We start from the raw sequence: 14,638 nt of genomic DNA, 5'->3' as shown, positions 1-14,638 counted from the left end.
AGTCTAGTACAGTCACGAAGCTTGAGTATATGAGGGTACTAGAAACAATAGACTGTGCAGGTAATGTTTCGCATTGTCTGTAATGAGGCGATAGTAGCGATCCTAGTGGTTAGCAACTATCTATGGATGCATATTTACTACGTATTGAGCTTCGTGACTGTATATTCTAGACTGTGGTAAAGTTCTGCGGTCGTTGAGTCAGAGCCAAAATAAAGATTCGAAAAATGGTGAAATATGATCATATCGTGGGACATTGCACATATCCTATACTCATAATATTATGAACACGTTGTAATTTGGTCGAGAGTTCGGTGCTTTTACTGTACCTAAATCAAATTTTAGTAAAGAACGTATATAGAAATGCTGAAAAGTCGTACGTTGTCATAGTTACTACACAACCAGTTTTAGTATCAACTGTCTGTCGCAGTGATCGTCATTTTCTTCACTGTTATCTTTGTCGTCTGCCTTAAAGGTTCATAACTACTTTTTTAAACAATTTCATCACGATACAAAATGCACACTCTGTTAACTTTCCACAGTGTCGATTATGATAGCAGCATAATTTGTATTCACAGCTCAAGCCTTGCGATATCAGTTCAGTTTAGCGTATTCCTTCACTGCCTACTTCTTGTTAACTGTCCCACTTACTTACATACTTACAAATGGCTTTTAAGGAACCCGAAGGTTCATTGCCGCCCTCACATAAGCCCGCCATCGGTCCCTATCCTGTGCAAGATTAAGCCAGTCTCTATCATCATACCCCACCTCCCTCAAATCCATTTTAATATTATCCTCCCATCTACGTCTCGGCCTCCCTAAAGGTCTTTTCCCCTCCGGTCTCCCAACTAACACTCTATATGCATTTCTGGATTCGCCCATACGTGCTACATGCCCTGCCCATCTCAAACGTCTGGATTTCAAGTTCCTAATTATGTCAGGTGAAGAATACAATGCGTGCAGTTCTGTGTTGTGTAACTTTCTCCATTCTCCTGTAACTTCATCCCGCTTAGCCCCAAATATTTTCCTAAGCACCTTATTCTCAAACACCCTTAACCTATGTTCCTCTCTCAGAGTGAGAGTCCAAGTTTCACAGCCATATAGAAGAACCGGTAATATAACTGTTTTATAAATTCTAACTTTCAGATTTTTGGACAGCAGACTGGATGATAAGAGCTTCTCAACCGAATAATAACACGCATTTCCCATATTTATTCTGCGTTTAATTTCCTCCCGAGTGTCATTTACATTTGTTACTGTTGCTCCGAGATATTTGAATTTTTCCACCTCTTCGAAGGATATCCAATATTTATATTTCCATTTCGTACAATATTCCCGTCACGAGACATAATCATATACTTTGTCTTTTCGGGATTTACTTCCGAACCGATCGCTTTACTTGCTTCAAGTAAAATTTCCGTGTTTTCCCTAACCGTTTGTGTATTTTCTCCTAACATATTCACGTCATCTGCATAGACAAGAAGCTGATGTAGCCCGTTCAATTCCAAACCTGTCCCACTATGAAGTAAATAAGGTATGGCCATCACTTTATACAACTTCAATTGCATTTCCGTCTTCTTATGACGTACAACCCTTCATATGCAATGTCAATTTTGTTTGAGTTCATTTAGTTTTATTTTGTTATTCTTTTCTGTCGCGTGTAACTCCAGAATAGATATTTATGATACAAATGTTAAAAATTATATTTTATTTTGTGAATATGAATGTTTGCGAATCGAGGCTGCAGGCTGAATACAGCAAGCCTTAAGAACATAGTAAAATAGTTTCTAACATGTTTTTCGTACACTATTTCGTAGACAGTCGTTCTAACTTGCTGGTAGAGACACAATTGCCCTGAATTATCCACTACTGTATTCCTCCTCATTCTTACTTACTTACAAATGGCTTTTAAGGAACCCGAAGGTTCATTGCCGCCCTCACATAAGCCCGCCAGCGGTCCCTATCCTGAGCAAGATTAATCCAGTTTCTATCATCATACCCCACCTCCCTCAAATCCATTTTAATATTATCCTCCCATCTACGTCTCGGCCTTCCTAGAGGTCTTTTTCCCTCCAGTCTCCCAACTAACACTCTATATGCATTTCTGGATTCGCCCATACGTGCTACATGCCCTGCCCATCTCAAACGTCTGGATTTAATGTTCCTAATTATGTCAGGTGAAGAATACAATGCGTGCAGTTCTGTGTTCCTCCTCATTCTAGTGGTGATTATTTATCGAGTAAAAATAAAGTGACGTTATAGTTCAGTAGTAGATTATTCGACTGTAGATGGAGAGGTCTCCGGTTCAAACAGGATATTCTCTATTTTCTATAATTAAAGCATATCATATAGTTATCAATAATATAGCTCTTGAAATAATTTATTTTTAAACAAATTTATGACAGTCTAATGGAGGAAGAAAACAATGGTGGATTTTTCAAAAGAGATGTAACTTGGCAATCTTCGTTGCTGGAAATATACGAAGCTTACAACATTTTTAATGTTTGGTCTATCTATGATCAGTAGAGGAAAAGACTGAAAAAATTATTCAAGTCGGAATCATGCACGTGATTGATGATACCAATACACAACAGAGTAAAAAAGACTATTTCAGCTTATGTATCGGGAAAAGTATCCTAAATACTATCTGTGTAGTGACTGTTCTCATTTTCAAAAAAGTTTGACACATAAAACATTTTTTTCTGGAAAAACTTTGCCAGTTACAGAAAAACGTTATTTGAATTTTTTCTTCAGTTATTTATACTCTACCACCAGCATATTTGGCAATTTATATCGCTTACATATTGTATAGTGGTTACATTGAATTAAAACAAACTGATATTTACTATTTATCTACGTAATAATTTATTTATTTATTTCAGTTTTCCGATTAGGAGAAAACTGATTTACATCATGTATATCGTGAAGTGGTTATATTGAAATAAAACAAATTGACATTTATATTTATCCACTAGCCGTACCCGTGCGCTCCGCTGCACCCATTAGAAATAAATATAAAGTAATTACATAATTAAAATAGGACGTTTGATCCAGGGAACATTCGTGTTTGATAGAAGGATAAATCGTCTAATATGTTACTTAATTTAAATTGCATCCAAATAATTAAAATGCGATCATTTTGGTCCAGAGACATTTGGTGCAATGACAATTCCTTTAACATGTTTCTTAATTTTTATTACATACAACCATAGTTTAATGAACATTGACATCATTTAGATTTAATGTGTATACTTTATTTTACTTGTTATAGGTTTCCATTGAATTATGGCAATAACTTAATTTTAACCCTTGTTTTCTATGTATTCAGTAAATAGCGCTTGGCCAACTATGGTTGTAAACCCTTCAAATAACTTAAATTATATTATATAATATTACATATTATATTATATTATATATTATATTATATTATATTATATTATATTATATTATATTATATTATATTATATTATATTATATTATATTATATTATATTATATTATATTATATTATATATTATATCAGAAGTTACTGTAATAACATTATAGCATTATGTCCATCTAGAGAAAAAGACACTTTCCAATGGTGAAATAATAATTAATTATACAAATCGGTTAATTTAGCTTCCGATATTACTACATACAAACATAGAAACATTATCTGTAGGCTATCTTTCATAGCTTTCGATTGGTGCTGTCCAAGGCCCCTTATAGAGGAAGTCATTTGTTTTTTAATTCATTACACGGCCTTAGATGGCAGTTATTTTAATTTTAAAACTCATTTATCTCATTAAATATGAGTCCTATCAAATTTTTTCAAGGAATAAAAGTTATCTCAAATTATTGTTAAAGAAACTTTTGTCATGTAATATTTTTCACAAAAATCAATAATAAGCGAGATATTTCGATTTATTTAATTCAGGCCCCCTTATAACCACCCCTTTAAATAATGTATTTTGAATGCCATATAGCCTAAAATCTACGTTACAACGAACTTAATTTATATTCCAATTTTCATCGAAATCCGTTCAGAAATTATCGCGTGAAAAGGTAACAAACATACAGACAGACAGACAGACATACACACAAAAATTTCAAAAAAGCGATTTTCGGTTTCAGGGTGGTTAATTATATATGTTAGGACCAATTATTTTTGGAAAATCGAAAATAACCAGAAAAATTTCGGCTACAGATTTATTATTAGTATAGATGTATATATTAATTAATTTACTTATTTCTTTATTTCAGTTTTCCGGTTAGGAGAAAATCGATCTACCTTCCGAGATGAGTCACGAGAACAAAGCATTCGCAGGTGCAACAAGTCCAGAGACGACGGTGAGTAGCTTGAACTTCCTATTGGTGTTGCTATGCGACAGTGTCGTAAGATCGATCACACAATTTCCAATTTTATGCACTATTACGGATATGAGGTAACGAAATATCATTCACATGGCGAAAAAAAGAACAACTCATGTTAATTTGTTCTTAATTATAGTGTTTTGCTATACTTGAGGATATTTTGTCACATCAGAAAAATCGTATTACTTACCCGGAGAGAAAAGATCCGTTGGAATATGTTACAAAATATTTTGTGCAAGATCGTGCGTATTTGCTTGGTTTCCGCACAAAACCAATCCGCGGAAAGTCTAAAATTCCACATTCAGTATTCCCAACGTAACACACATAACAATTTCCCTCTTGTTACCGCTTAAGTGACATATTAATTTTACTGCTTTAGGCTTTTAACATATTATTTTTAGAGACGTTCAATATAATAATAATTGTAGCTAAACTGGAAACTTGCCACTGCAATTTCACCTAAATTGCAATGTTAATTATTGTTTTTAAATATTTGCAAGAATTAAGTAAACTCTACAACTCCACTAAAGTTATTGAATTCGTGATGCAAATAACATTAAGGAAGCCGTGAAAAAATCAACAAGATTCCAGATGCCGATGTTATTACTGCAATATGTTATATAAATAATATTGTTAAAATATTAAAATGAAAAATAAATCATTACATAACCTTACCGTTTGTTTTAAGTTCGCATTTATAGACTGGGGAAAAAAAGACAGACGTATATCATGGCCTGCAGGAATATAGTAAACACAGAAAACATTTTATAGCAACAATGTTGAAGATAGATATTTTAGTTTTTAAAAGTTTCCGTCAGTGAACAGAAACCAAGATGGAGATTTCATTGCAACTAATTAGAAATTCCTCTTTCAGGTATGTAATAAACTATCTTCGTACAAAATAATGTACGATACACGAGCAGTATGTTTGTTTTCATGTTCTCGGAAATTAAAAAAGCTCAACTACGTTTCGCTTTTTCAATCTTTTCCTCGAACATGAAAACATCAACATACCGCTCTTGTAACGCATATTACTATTATATGGCGAACAAAAGAACAACTCATGTTAATTTGTTCTTAATTATAGTGTTCGGCTATACTTGAGGATATTTTGTCACATCAGACAAACCGTATTACTTACCCCGAGAGAAAAGATCCGTTGGAATTTGTCACAAAACATTTGATAGAGAATGTTAAAGGCCATTATGCCATCACTTGAAAGGAAAAAAAGGTGACGATGACGGGTACAGTTTTCTTAAGGGGAGAGGATGGTACTTTTTAAAACTTTTTTCCTATTTGGTGTAAAATATTACTTTTTTGTATGTAGAGGGCACATAGCTGTGGCAACTCAACCAAATAAAAATATTTTGAAAAAAAAAATATTGAGAGGCCCAAATTTGAAAAAAAAAATATATATACCCAATGCAGGGTGGTATTAAAAACCGATATATCTAAACCGTTTTTAAAGATAGATTCAAACAATTTTTTGCAATGTATTTGCAAAAGCATGTTCTACAAACTGTCTGTAACAGAATTTTGATATTAGTACCTACGTTTGTAAAATAAACAAAATTTAATAACAATTTTTTTATTTCCTTTCTTGCAAAAAAACGGACGTATTTTTTAAATTAAATCAATTAACAAAATTCTATTACAGAGAAAAGTTTCCTAATAGTCTAAAGAATGTGTGTTCTAAATTTCATGCATGTATCTTTAATAGTTCAGAAATTATATCCATTTTTGTCTGGCAATGTAGCAAAAATAAATGAAGTTACTGGAAACCGATAAAAGCGGGCGTGTGATTTAAAAATCCATAGCGCAGGAAGTTTAAAAATGACGTCTCAAGATCCGATAAGGGCACAAATACCCACAAAATGTTATGCAATGCATTCCACACATATCAAGGGGTATTTTAAAGAAAAAAAAAATTGAAAATTTAATTTACCGGAAACAACAATAAAAGTGGGCGAGTAATTTAAAAATTCATAACGCAGGAAGTTTAAAAATGGCGACTCAACATCCGATAAGGGCACAAATACCCACAAAATATTATGCAATGCATTCCACGCATATCAAAGGGCATTTTAAAGATTTTTTTTTGTTGAAAATTTACTCATTTTTCACCAAAAAAAAATACCATCCTCTCCCCTTAATGTTCATAAAATCGAGGATATTCGTCTACGTTTTGAATTCTTTCTGTAGTGATACTGTACAGTCTTAGAAAAACTTTCTATCGCAGAGATACTTTATAAGTCCCAGAAAGGAGGCAGTGTACATGATCAAGCACACAACGAAACATAACTAATTTTATTATCTCAACTAGTTCTTCTCCTATGAACCAGGCTTCCTCCTTACTGGGACTTATAAATTATCTGTACGACAAAACATTTTTCTAAGACTGTACCTATACGCTGTAACAAAGACAGTCCTTTGAAAGCCTATCGCATCCTATTTTTCTAAGTTTTCCCTTCGTCAAGCATTGTTACTCTTCAAATGGCGATTACATAGATTTATGTCGTCAGTTAGAGTAGCACGCCTTCAAGTCTCGGATAAGTCAGAATATGTAATGACTCACAGCATTTGAAAGGCCAATACAACTTTCTCTTCTTGCCTTTCACAGTCGTTACTCATCCGTGCAGATCGCAGCATCGATAAATACAAGACGACTTGCCGGCTTTGTGTTGCTTTGGCTGGTGTGCGAGAGACTTGGTACGGAAAGAGAAACAAAGGAACGTAGTGAAAAAGGAACAAAGAAGGATGCTAAAAGGAAAGAGAAAGGAATGATATAATGCAGTTCTTTAGTTACAGTTTAAGTCCGTTTAGAAATACAGAAATTATTTACAGAGAATTAAGTAATGGTGAAGTTGCAATTAAACTGTTTCGTAACCATTCCAGCGTTTTAAACCGAGATAATTGGAGAAAATATCTGAATTCTAAACTTCGGTTTCTGTGGTAAGAGGCTGTGCGCTAACCGACTAGATTAAAGTAGAATAAAATTAAGTTAATGTTATATTATGTACTGTGTAATCGTATAATATACTATGGTGATCAAGGTTATTTACTTATTTACATGTTTAAACCTTATTTAGCCTATTTAGTATTAGTATTTAGTATTTATTTATTTATTTAACCTGGTAGAGATAAGGCCGTCAGGCCTTCTCTGCCCCTCTACCAGGAGATTCCAACTACAATATCAACAATAAAATTACAATTAGTATTAAATTTACAATTACAATTACAAATAATATTACAATTAGTATTAAATTTACAATTACAATAAAATCAAAGTACGAAAAGATTACCTGAATAATTAAAGCTAGATAATTTATCATAGAGAAACAAAGAATATTTTATATTTACTGAATTACAAATTAAATCTAGAATAACAAAATTGTATAGTGATGAAATTACTGAATATTGAAATATTTTGTGATAGATTAAAGAAACTATTTACAAGTAATCAATTACTGACCAAGTGCCTAGTAAGTTTTCGTTTGAATTCAATTTTATTTCGACAGTCCCTGATGCTAGCAGGTAGCGAATTTACTTATTTACATATTGATTTACTTATTTATTATTTACTTATTTGTTTGTTTATTTATCTATTATACATTTACTTACATATCATTTATTTTTTAATTATTTATTCTATTATTTTATTTATCTACTTAATCTGGCGGAGTTAAGGCGATCAGACCTTCTCTACAACACCAGAAATAGAAATAAAAAGCAAATGCAGATAGAAAAATAAATAAGGAAAGTAAAAAGTACAAATACATGAAATACAAATGCAAAAAAAGGGAAGAAAGAACCCAAGTACAGAGATGAAATCACAATAATTACAAAAAAAAAATATGTACTAGTATATGCATTGTGTCAAGAGGAGAATAGCAATGGTAATGAAAGCTTTTAATAGAAAAAGGAGCATCTTCTGCGGACCTATGAAAAAAAACTAAGGAAAAGATTAGGGAAGTGCTTTGTGTGGAGTGTGGCATTGTAAGAGGCAGAAACATGGGCATTACGATGATGTGGAGCGAATTTATGCGTTTGAAATGTGGATATGGAGAAGAATGGAACGTGTGAAGTGGACAGACAAAATAAGAAATGAAGTTGTGTTGGAAAAAGTGGGTGAAAAAAGAATGATGCTGAAATTGATTGGGAAGATAAAAGAATTTGGCTCGGCCACTGGCTAAACAGAAATCACTTACTGAAGGATGCACTGGAAGGGATAATAAACGGGAGAAAAGTTCGGGACAGAAGAAGATATCAGACGATAGACTACATTAAGATACACGGATCATGTGAGGAGACAAAATGAAAGCAGAAAATAGAAAACATTACGGAATGCTAGGTTTGCAGTGAAATACCTGCCCTTAGGGAGAACACTGATTGAATGAATATTAATGGTTTGCAGTTTTTCTTCGCAAAGATAAATGTATTATAGTCCTCCTGCAGCCAATCGCGTTGCAGGTCGGCTACATTTAAACGTGTGCGTCTTGTGATTCGCTTATGAAGATGTTATTCATTTCTTAAGGCTCGATAAATACTTAATATAATCGCCCGCCATTTTCGCTCTTTCGTTGCCGTTCGCAGAAAGCACACGAAGACGTTATTTGCCGCTCAATTATTTGCTGAATTACATTGCGTTTGATTTATTATCATAGGAGCTACGACATGATAATGTTTAACGGCGTGGCAAATAGATTCCTCGTCTGGTAGCTCGGCAACGAAAGAACAAAAATGGCGAACGATACTACCTAGCTAGACTTTATAGAGCCTTCACTTCCTAAGACGTAAGCAAAGAGGAGGAGTCACGTCGGAAATAACAGCGTCGCGATTATAGCTTCCCGTCGCCTTCTTTCGCATCTTGGGGGCCCCAACGTAGAATAAAGTAGGAAGAGACTAGTGAAGTGCTTTGGGTGGAGTGTGGCATTGTATGGGGCAGAAGCATAGACATTACGACGAAGTGAAGGCAATGTGAAAGGATAGACAATAAGAAATGAAGTTGTGTTGGAAAGCGTGAATGAAGAAAGAATAATGCTGAAACTGATTGGGAAGAGAAAAGAAAATGGCTCGGCCACTAACTAAACAGAAATCACCTACTGAAGAATGTACTGGAAGGAATGGTGAACGGGAGAAGAATTTGGAGCAGATGAAGTTATCAGATAATGGACAATATTATGATACATGGTTCGTATATAGAGACTAAACGGAAAATGTGAAAAATTTGAGAATGCTGGATTTGCAGTGGAAGACCTGCTCTTGGGAAGATCATTATGAGTGAATATTAATTGTCTAATATATTTAGCGATGAAAGTGAATAACTAAAATCTAAAGATAAATAAATAGCAGATCCTACAAATTTAAAGAAAGAGAAAACAGTAAAGATTTGGAAAAATCTATTACTAATAATAAATCAGTAGCCGAAATTTTCCTGGTAATTTTCGATTTTCCAAAAATAATTGGTCCTAACATATATAATTAACCACCCTGAAACCGAAAATCGCATTTTTTGAAATGTTTGTTTGTATGTCTGTCTGTATGTTTGTTACCTTTTCACGCGATAATGGGTGAACCGATTTATATGAAAATTGGAATATAAATTAAGTTCGTTATAACTTAGATTTTAGGCTATATGGCATTCAAAATACATTATTTAAAAGGGGGGTTATAAGGAGGCCTGAATTAAATAAATCGAAATATCTCGCTTATTATTGATTTGTATGAAAAATGTTACATAACAAAAGTTTCTTTAAAAATTATTTCCGATAAGTTTTATCCTTTACACAATTTTGATAGGACTGATATTTAATGAGATAAATGAGTTTTAAAATTAAAATAACGCCATCTAAGACGGTGCAATGAATTAAGAACAAATGACTTCGTCTATAAGGGGCCTTGGACAACAACAATCGAAACAGGGGCCTTGGACATCAACAATCGAAAGCTATTAAATATTGCCTACAGAGAATGTTTCTGTTTTTGTATGAAGTAATATCAGAAGCTAAATTAACCGATTTGTATAATTAATTATTATTTCACCATTGGAAAGTGTAGTTTCTCTAGATGGACATAATGCTATAATGTTATTACAGTAACGTCTGAGTAAATCGAGGACAGGTAAGATTAAAATAGCTTCTTAAGCACAGAAAATTTGATAGGCTATTTTGTACATTCGTTTTCTGTATTTCTTAAAATAATATTTATGTACACTCATTATAATCTCAGAGAATTAACGAACAACGAGAGTGTATTGATTTAGTATGCAGTAATAGTACGTTAGCTTAGCAATCCATTATTTTATAATTCAAATTTTAACTATGCTCAATTGAATCGTGTTAAAATACATAAAATATATATGCAATAAATGCAATGAAAAAAAAATTGGGTAATGAGCGAAGCAGATTATCTTGCGCTGTTGTAAAAGTTGTTCCCTGGATCAAACGTCCTATTTTAGTTATGTAATTACTTTATATTTATCTCTAACAGGTGCAGCGGAGCGCACGGGTACGGCTAGTTTACAATAAATTTAAAATATTCAGTTTACTACATTGCACTGTCTCTTCTCAGGAAGAAAATGCTTACTATGTTTTTGAATACTGTTATATTCCGACAGTCTCTGATGTCACTGGATAGGATATTCCACAAACGCGATAGCGAGATAGTGAATGCTGATGAATACGTTGATGTGGCGATACGGCCAATATACGGCTGTTTTGCATGAGTGTGCAAGAGATCGTGATACGGCGACAGGTTTACAGCGTTTGAAGAGGTAAGGTCATGGCAGCGTTTTAATGAGACACATGTTAAATCTGACCCTTCGCTATGAATGTGTAAACAGATGTTTGACGTTGTGGTCTAGAGTGACGAATGTAAATTCAACCAGTTGGAAACTTTCCACCTGAATACAGGCGTACAAAAACTCTTCGTATTCGTGTAAAAGTCTCCACGTGACGTTTCTCCAATGAGCGGCAGAACTCTCAACTCACGCAACGGTTCGTATTCTATTTCTGCAGAACTGGTAATGGCTTAATCAGTTCACAACGTTATCTATATTTCCGTGTTCCCTTCCGTCTTCGTTGCTATTGTTGGACTTGCACCTGGGTATAATTATTAAAATTACAATGTTTTCGCTTTATCACCGTCGTCATCGTCACCGTATCATCATCGTTACTTTTTTTAGTGGTTATTTTACGCCGCTGTATCAACATCTCAAGTTATTCAGCGTCTGAATGAATGAACGTGATAATACCGGTGAAATGAGTCCGGAATCCAGCATCGATAGTTACCCAGCATTTGATCATATTTGGTTGAGGGAAAACTCCGAAAAAAACCTTAACCAGGTAACCTGCCCCGACAGGGATTCGAACCCGGACCACCTGGTTTCGCTACTGCTACTTCACAAGTGTGGACCATTGATTTTTATTTTTATTGGGTTATTTTAAAACGCTGTATCAACATAAAGTTATTTAGCGTCTGAATGAATGAAGGTGATAATACCGGTGAAATGAGTCCGGAATCCAGCATTGATAGTTACCCAGCATTCGCTCATACTACTACTTCACAAGTGTGGACCATTGATTTTTATTTTTATTGGGTTATTTTACGACGCTGTATCAACATAAAGTTATTTAGCTGCTACTTCACAAGTGTGGACCATTGATTTTTATTTTTATTGGGTTATTTTACGACACTGTATCAACATCTCAAGTTATTCAGCATCTGAAAGAATGAAGGCGATAATACCGATGAAATGACTCCGGAATCCAGCATCGATAGTTACCCAGCATTTGCTCATATTTGGTTGAGGGAAAAGCCCGGAAAAAACTCAACCAGGTAACTTGCCCCAACTGGGATTCGAATCCGGACCACCTGGTTTCGCAGTCAGACACACTAACTGTTACTCCACAAGTGTGGACCATTGATTTTTTATTTTTATTGATTTATTTTACAACGCTGTATCAAAATCTCAAGTTATTTAGCGTCTGAATGAATGAAGGTGGTAATACCGGTGAAATGAGTCTGGAATCCAGCATCGATAGTTACCCAGCATTTGCTCATATTGGGTTGAGGGAAAACCACGAAAAAAACCTCAACCAGGTAACTTGCCCCGACCGGGATTCGAACCCGGACCACCTGGTTTCCCAGTCAGAAGCAGTAACTGTTACTCCACAAGTGTGGACCATTGATTTTTATTTTTATTGAGTTATTTGGCGACGTATTATCAACATCTCACGTTATTTAGCGTCTGAATAAAATAAAGGTGATAATGCAGGTGAAATGAGTCCGGGGTCCAGCACCGAAAGTTACCCAGCATTTGTTCATATTGGGTTGAGGGAAAACCACGGAAAAAACCTCAACCAGGTAATTTGCCCATACTGGAATTCGAACCCGGGCTACCTGGTCAGACGCACTAACTGTTACTCCACAAGTTTGGACCATTGATTTTTACTTTTATTGGGTTATTTTACGACACTGTATCAACATCTCAGGTTATTTAGCTTCTGAAAGATATGAAGGTGCTAATGCCAGTGAAATGAGTACGGAGTTCAGCATGGACAGTTACCCAGCATTTGCTCATATTGGGTTGAGGGAAAAACCCCGGAAAAAACCTCAATCAGGTAACTTGCCCCGACCGGAATTCGAACCCGGGCCACCTGGTTTCGCGGCCAGACGCGCTAACCGTTACTCCACATGTGTGATCTACATGTCTAAAAAGAAAATGTATAGACAAGGTCAGTTAAATTACAAAGAGATTGTACAATAAAAAAATTCGTCAAGATTATAAAACGGATTTAAAATTAACGAACTAGAGGTGTAAAATTTGAGGGCACCTCTGCTTAAATTAAAAATATGTGATGGAAATTTATTTGCAACCTTCAATGACATTTGACAAAAGGATTTTTGGGGATTTAGCAAGTCTACATGTTATGATATAAATAGTAATATGCGTTACAAGAGCGGTATGTTGAAGTTTTCATGTTCGAGGAAAAGTTTGAAAAAGCGAAACGTAGTTGAGCTATTTTAATTTCAGAGAATTGAAAGAAAACATACCGCTCGTGTATCGTACATTATTTTGTGCGAAGATCGTTTATTACATACCTGAAAGAGGAATTTCTAATTAGTTGCAATGAAATCTCCATCTTGGTTTCTGTTCAATGACGGCAAATTTGCAAAACAAAAATATCTATTTTCAACATTGTTGCTTTAAAATGTTTTCTGTGTTTACTATACTCCAGCATGCCGTGATATACGTCTGTCTTTTTTTCCCCCAGTCTATGATGAGTCTGGAATCTTGTTGATTTTTTCACGGCTTCCTTAATGTTACTTGCATCACGAATGCAGTAACTTCAGTGGAGTTGCGAATATTTAAAAGCAATAATTAACAGTGCAATTTAGGTGAAATTGCAGTGGTAAGTTTCCAATTTATAATTATTACTATATTGAACGTCTCTAAAAATAATATGTTAAAAGCCTAAAGCAGTAAAATCAATATGTCACTTAAGCGGTAAGAAGAGGGAAATTGTTATTTGTGTTAGGTTGGGAATACTGAATGTGGAATTTTAGACTTTCCGTGGATTTGTTTTGTGCAGAAACCAAGCAAATACGCACGATCTCGCACAAAATCATTTCCTTGTCTTGTGTCATAGGAATGAATATAATTTCTTAATGTTAAAGTTGGAAGATTATCTTTAACATACAAAATTAACTCTAGAATATATAAATTAATTACAGTCATGACTTTGTTTTTCACAAATAATGGTTTACAATGTTCATTAAAAGCTGCATTTGATAAAATTCTTATGGTCCTTTTTTGAAGAAATAGGACCTTGTTTATAAAAAAAAAACACTGTTGCCCCATAGCAGGAAGAACACGTAATATTCTTTTGGATCAAGTGTTTTATTTCTTTTTGTTTTGTGCAGAAAATCTCCTATTTTGTTCATTATATTTTCAGCTGATGTTTTTCTAATACAAAAGTTTTCTATGCGTACAAACTCACTGAAAAGGTAATTCAGATTTATCATTTATTTTAAAACCTTTGTCCTGCGTGGTTTCCCCTGTAATCATTATTTTCTATTCTGCTGCTGCTACTGCTGGTAGTATTGAACATGACATACTTGAAATAAAGTATTTTCCCTAAAATCCACACCAATATTTAATAGTCTCACTTATAATATAGCCCAACTACTACAACAAAAGCCACCGGCATGGCTCAGTCGGTTAAAGGCTTGCCTGCCGGTCTGAAGTCGCGTTCGGGCGCGGGTTCGATCCCCGCTTGGGCTGA

The 14,638-nt window shown here is 34.4% G+C and overlaps 1 protein-coding gene across 3 annotated transcripts in view; it reads left to right on the top strand.

The window, feature by feature from the left end:
- The window catches only part of LOC138713142 (proton-coupled amino acid transporter-like protein CG1139), a 210,296-nt gene that overhangs the window by 136,244 nt on the left and 59,414 nt on the right, over positions 1 to 14,638 (top strand). For all 3 annotated transcript variants that reach the window (XM_069844957.1, XM_069844959.1, XM_069844958.1), the window contains exon 2: positions 4,242 to 4,328. In XM_069844957.1, the coding sequence (XP_069701058.1) occupies positions 4,278 to 4,328 (51 nt within the window). In that variant the 5' untranslated portion in view covers positions 4,242 to 4,277. The remainder of the gene's footprint in view (positions 1 to 4,241; positions 4,329 to 14,638) is intronic.

The sequence above is a fragment of the Periplaneta americana genome, chromosome 14 (assembly GCF_040183065.1).
Source record: "Periplaneta americana isolate PAMFEO1 chromosome 14, P.americana_PAMFEO1_priV1, whole genome shotgun sequence".
NCBI classification, from domain to species: Eukaryota; Metazoa; Arthropoda; class Insecta; order Blattodea; family Blattidae; genus Periplaneta; species Periplaneta americana.
The sequence above is the reverse complement of the archived record's forward strand: the minus strand, read 5'-3'. Positions and strand labels throughout refer to the sequence as shown.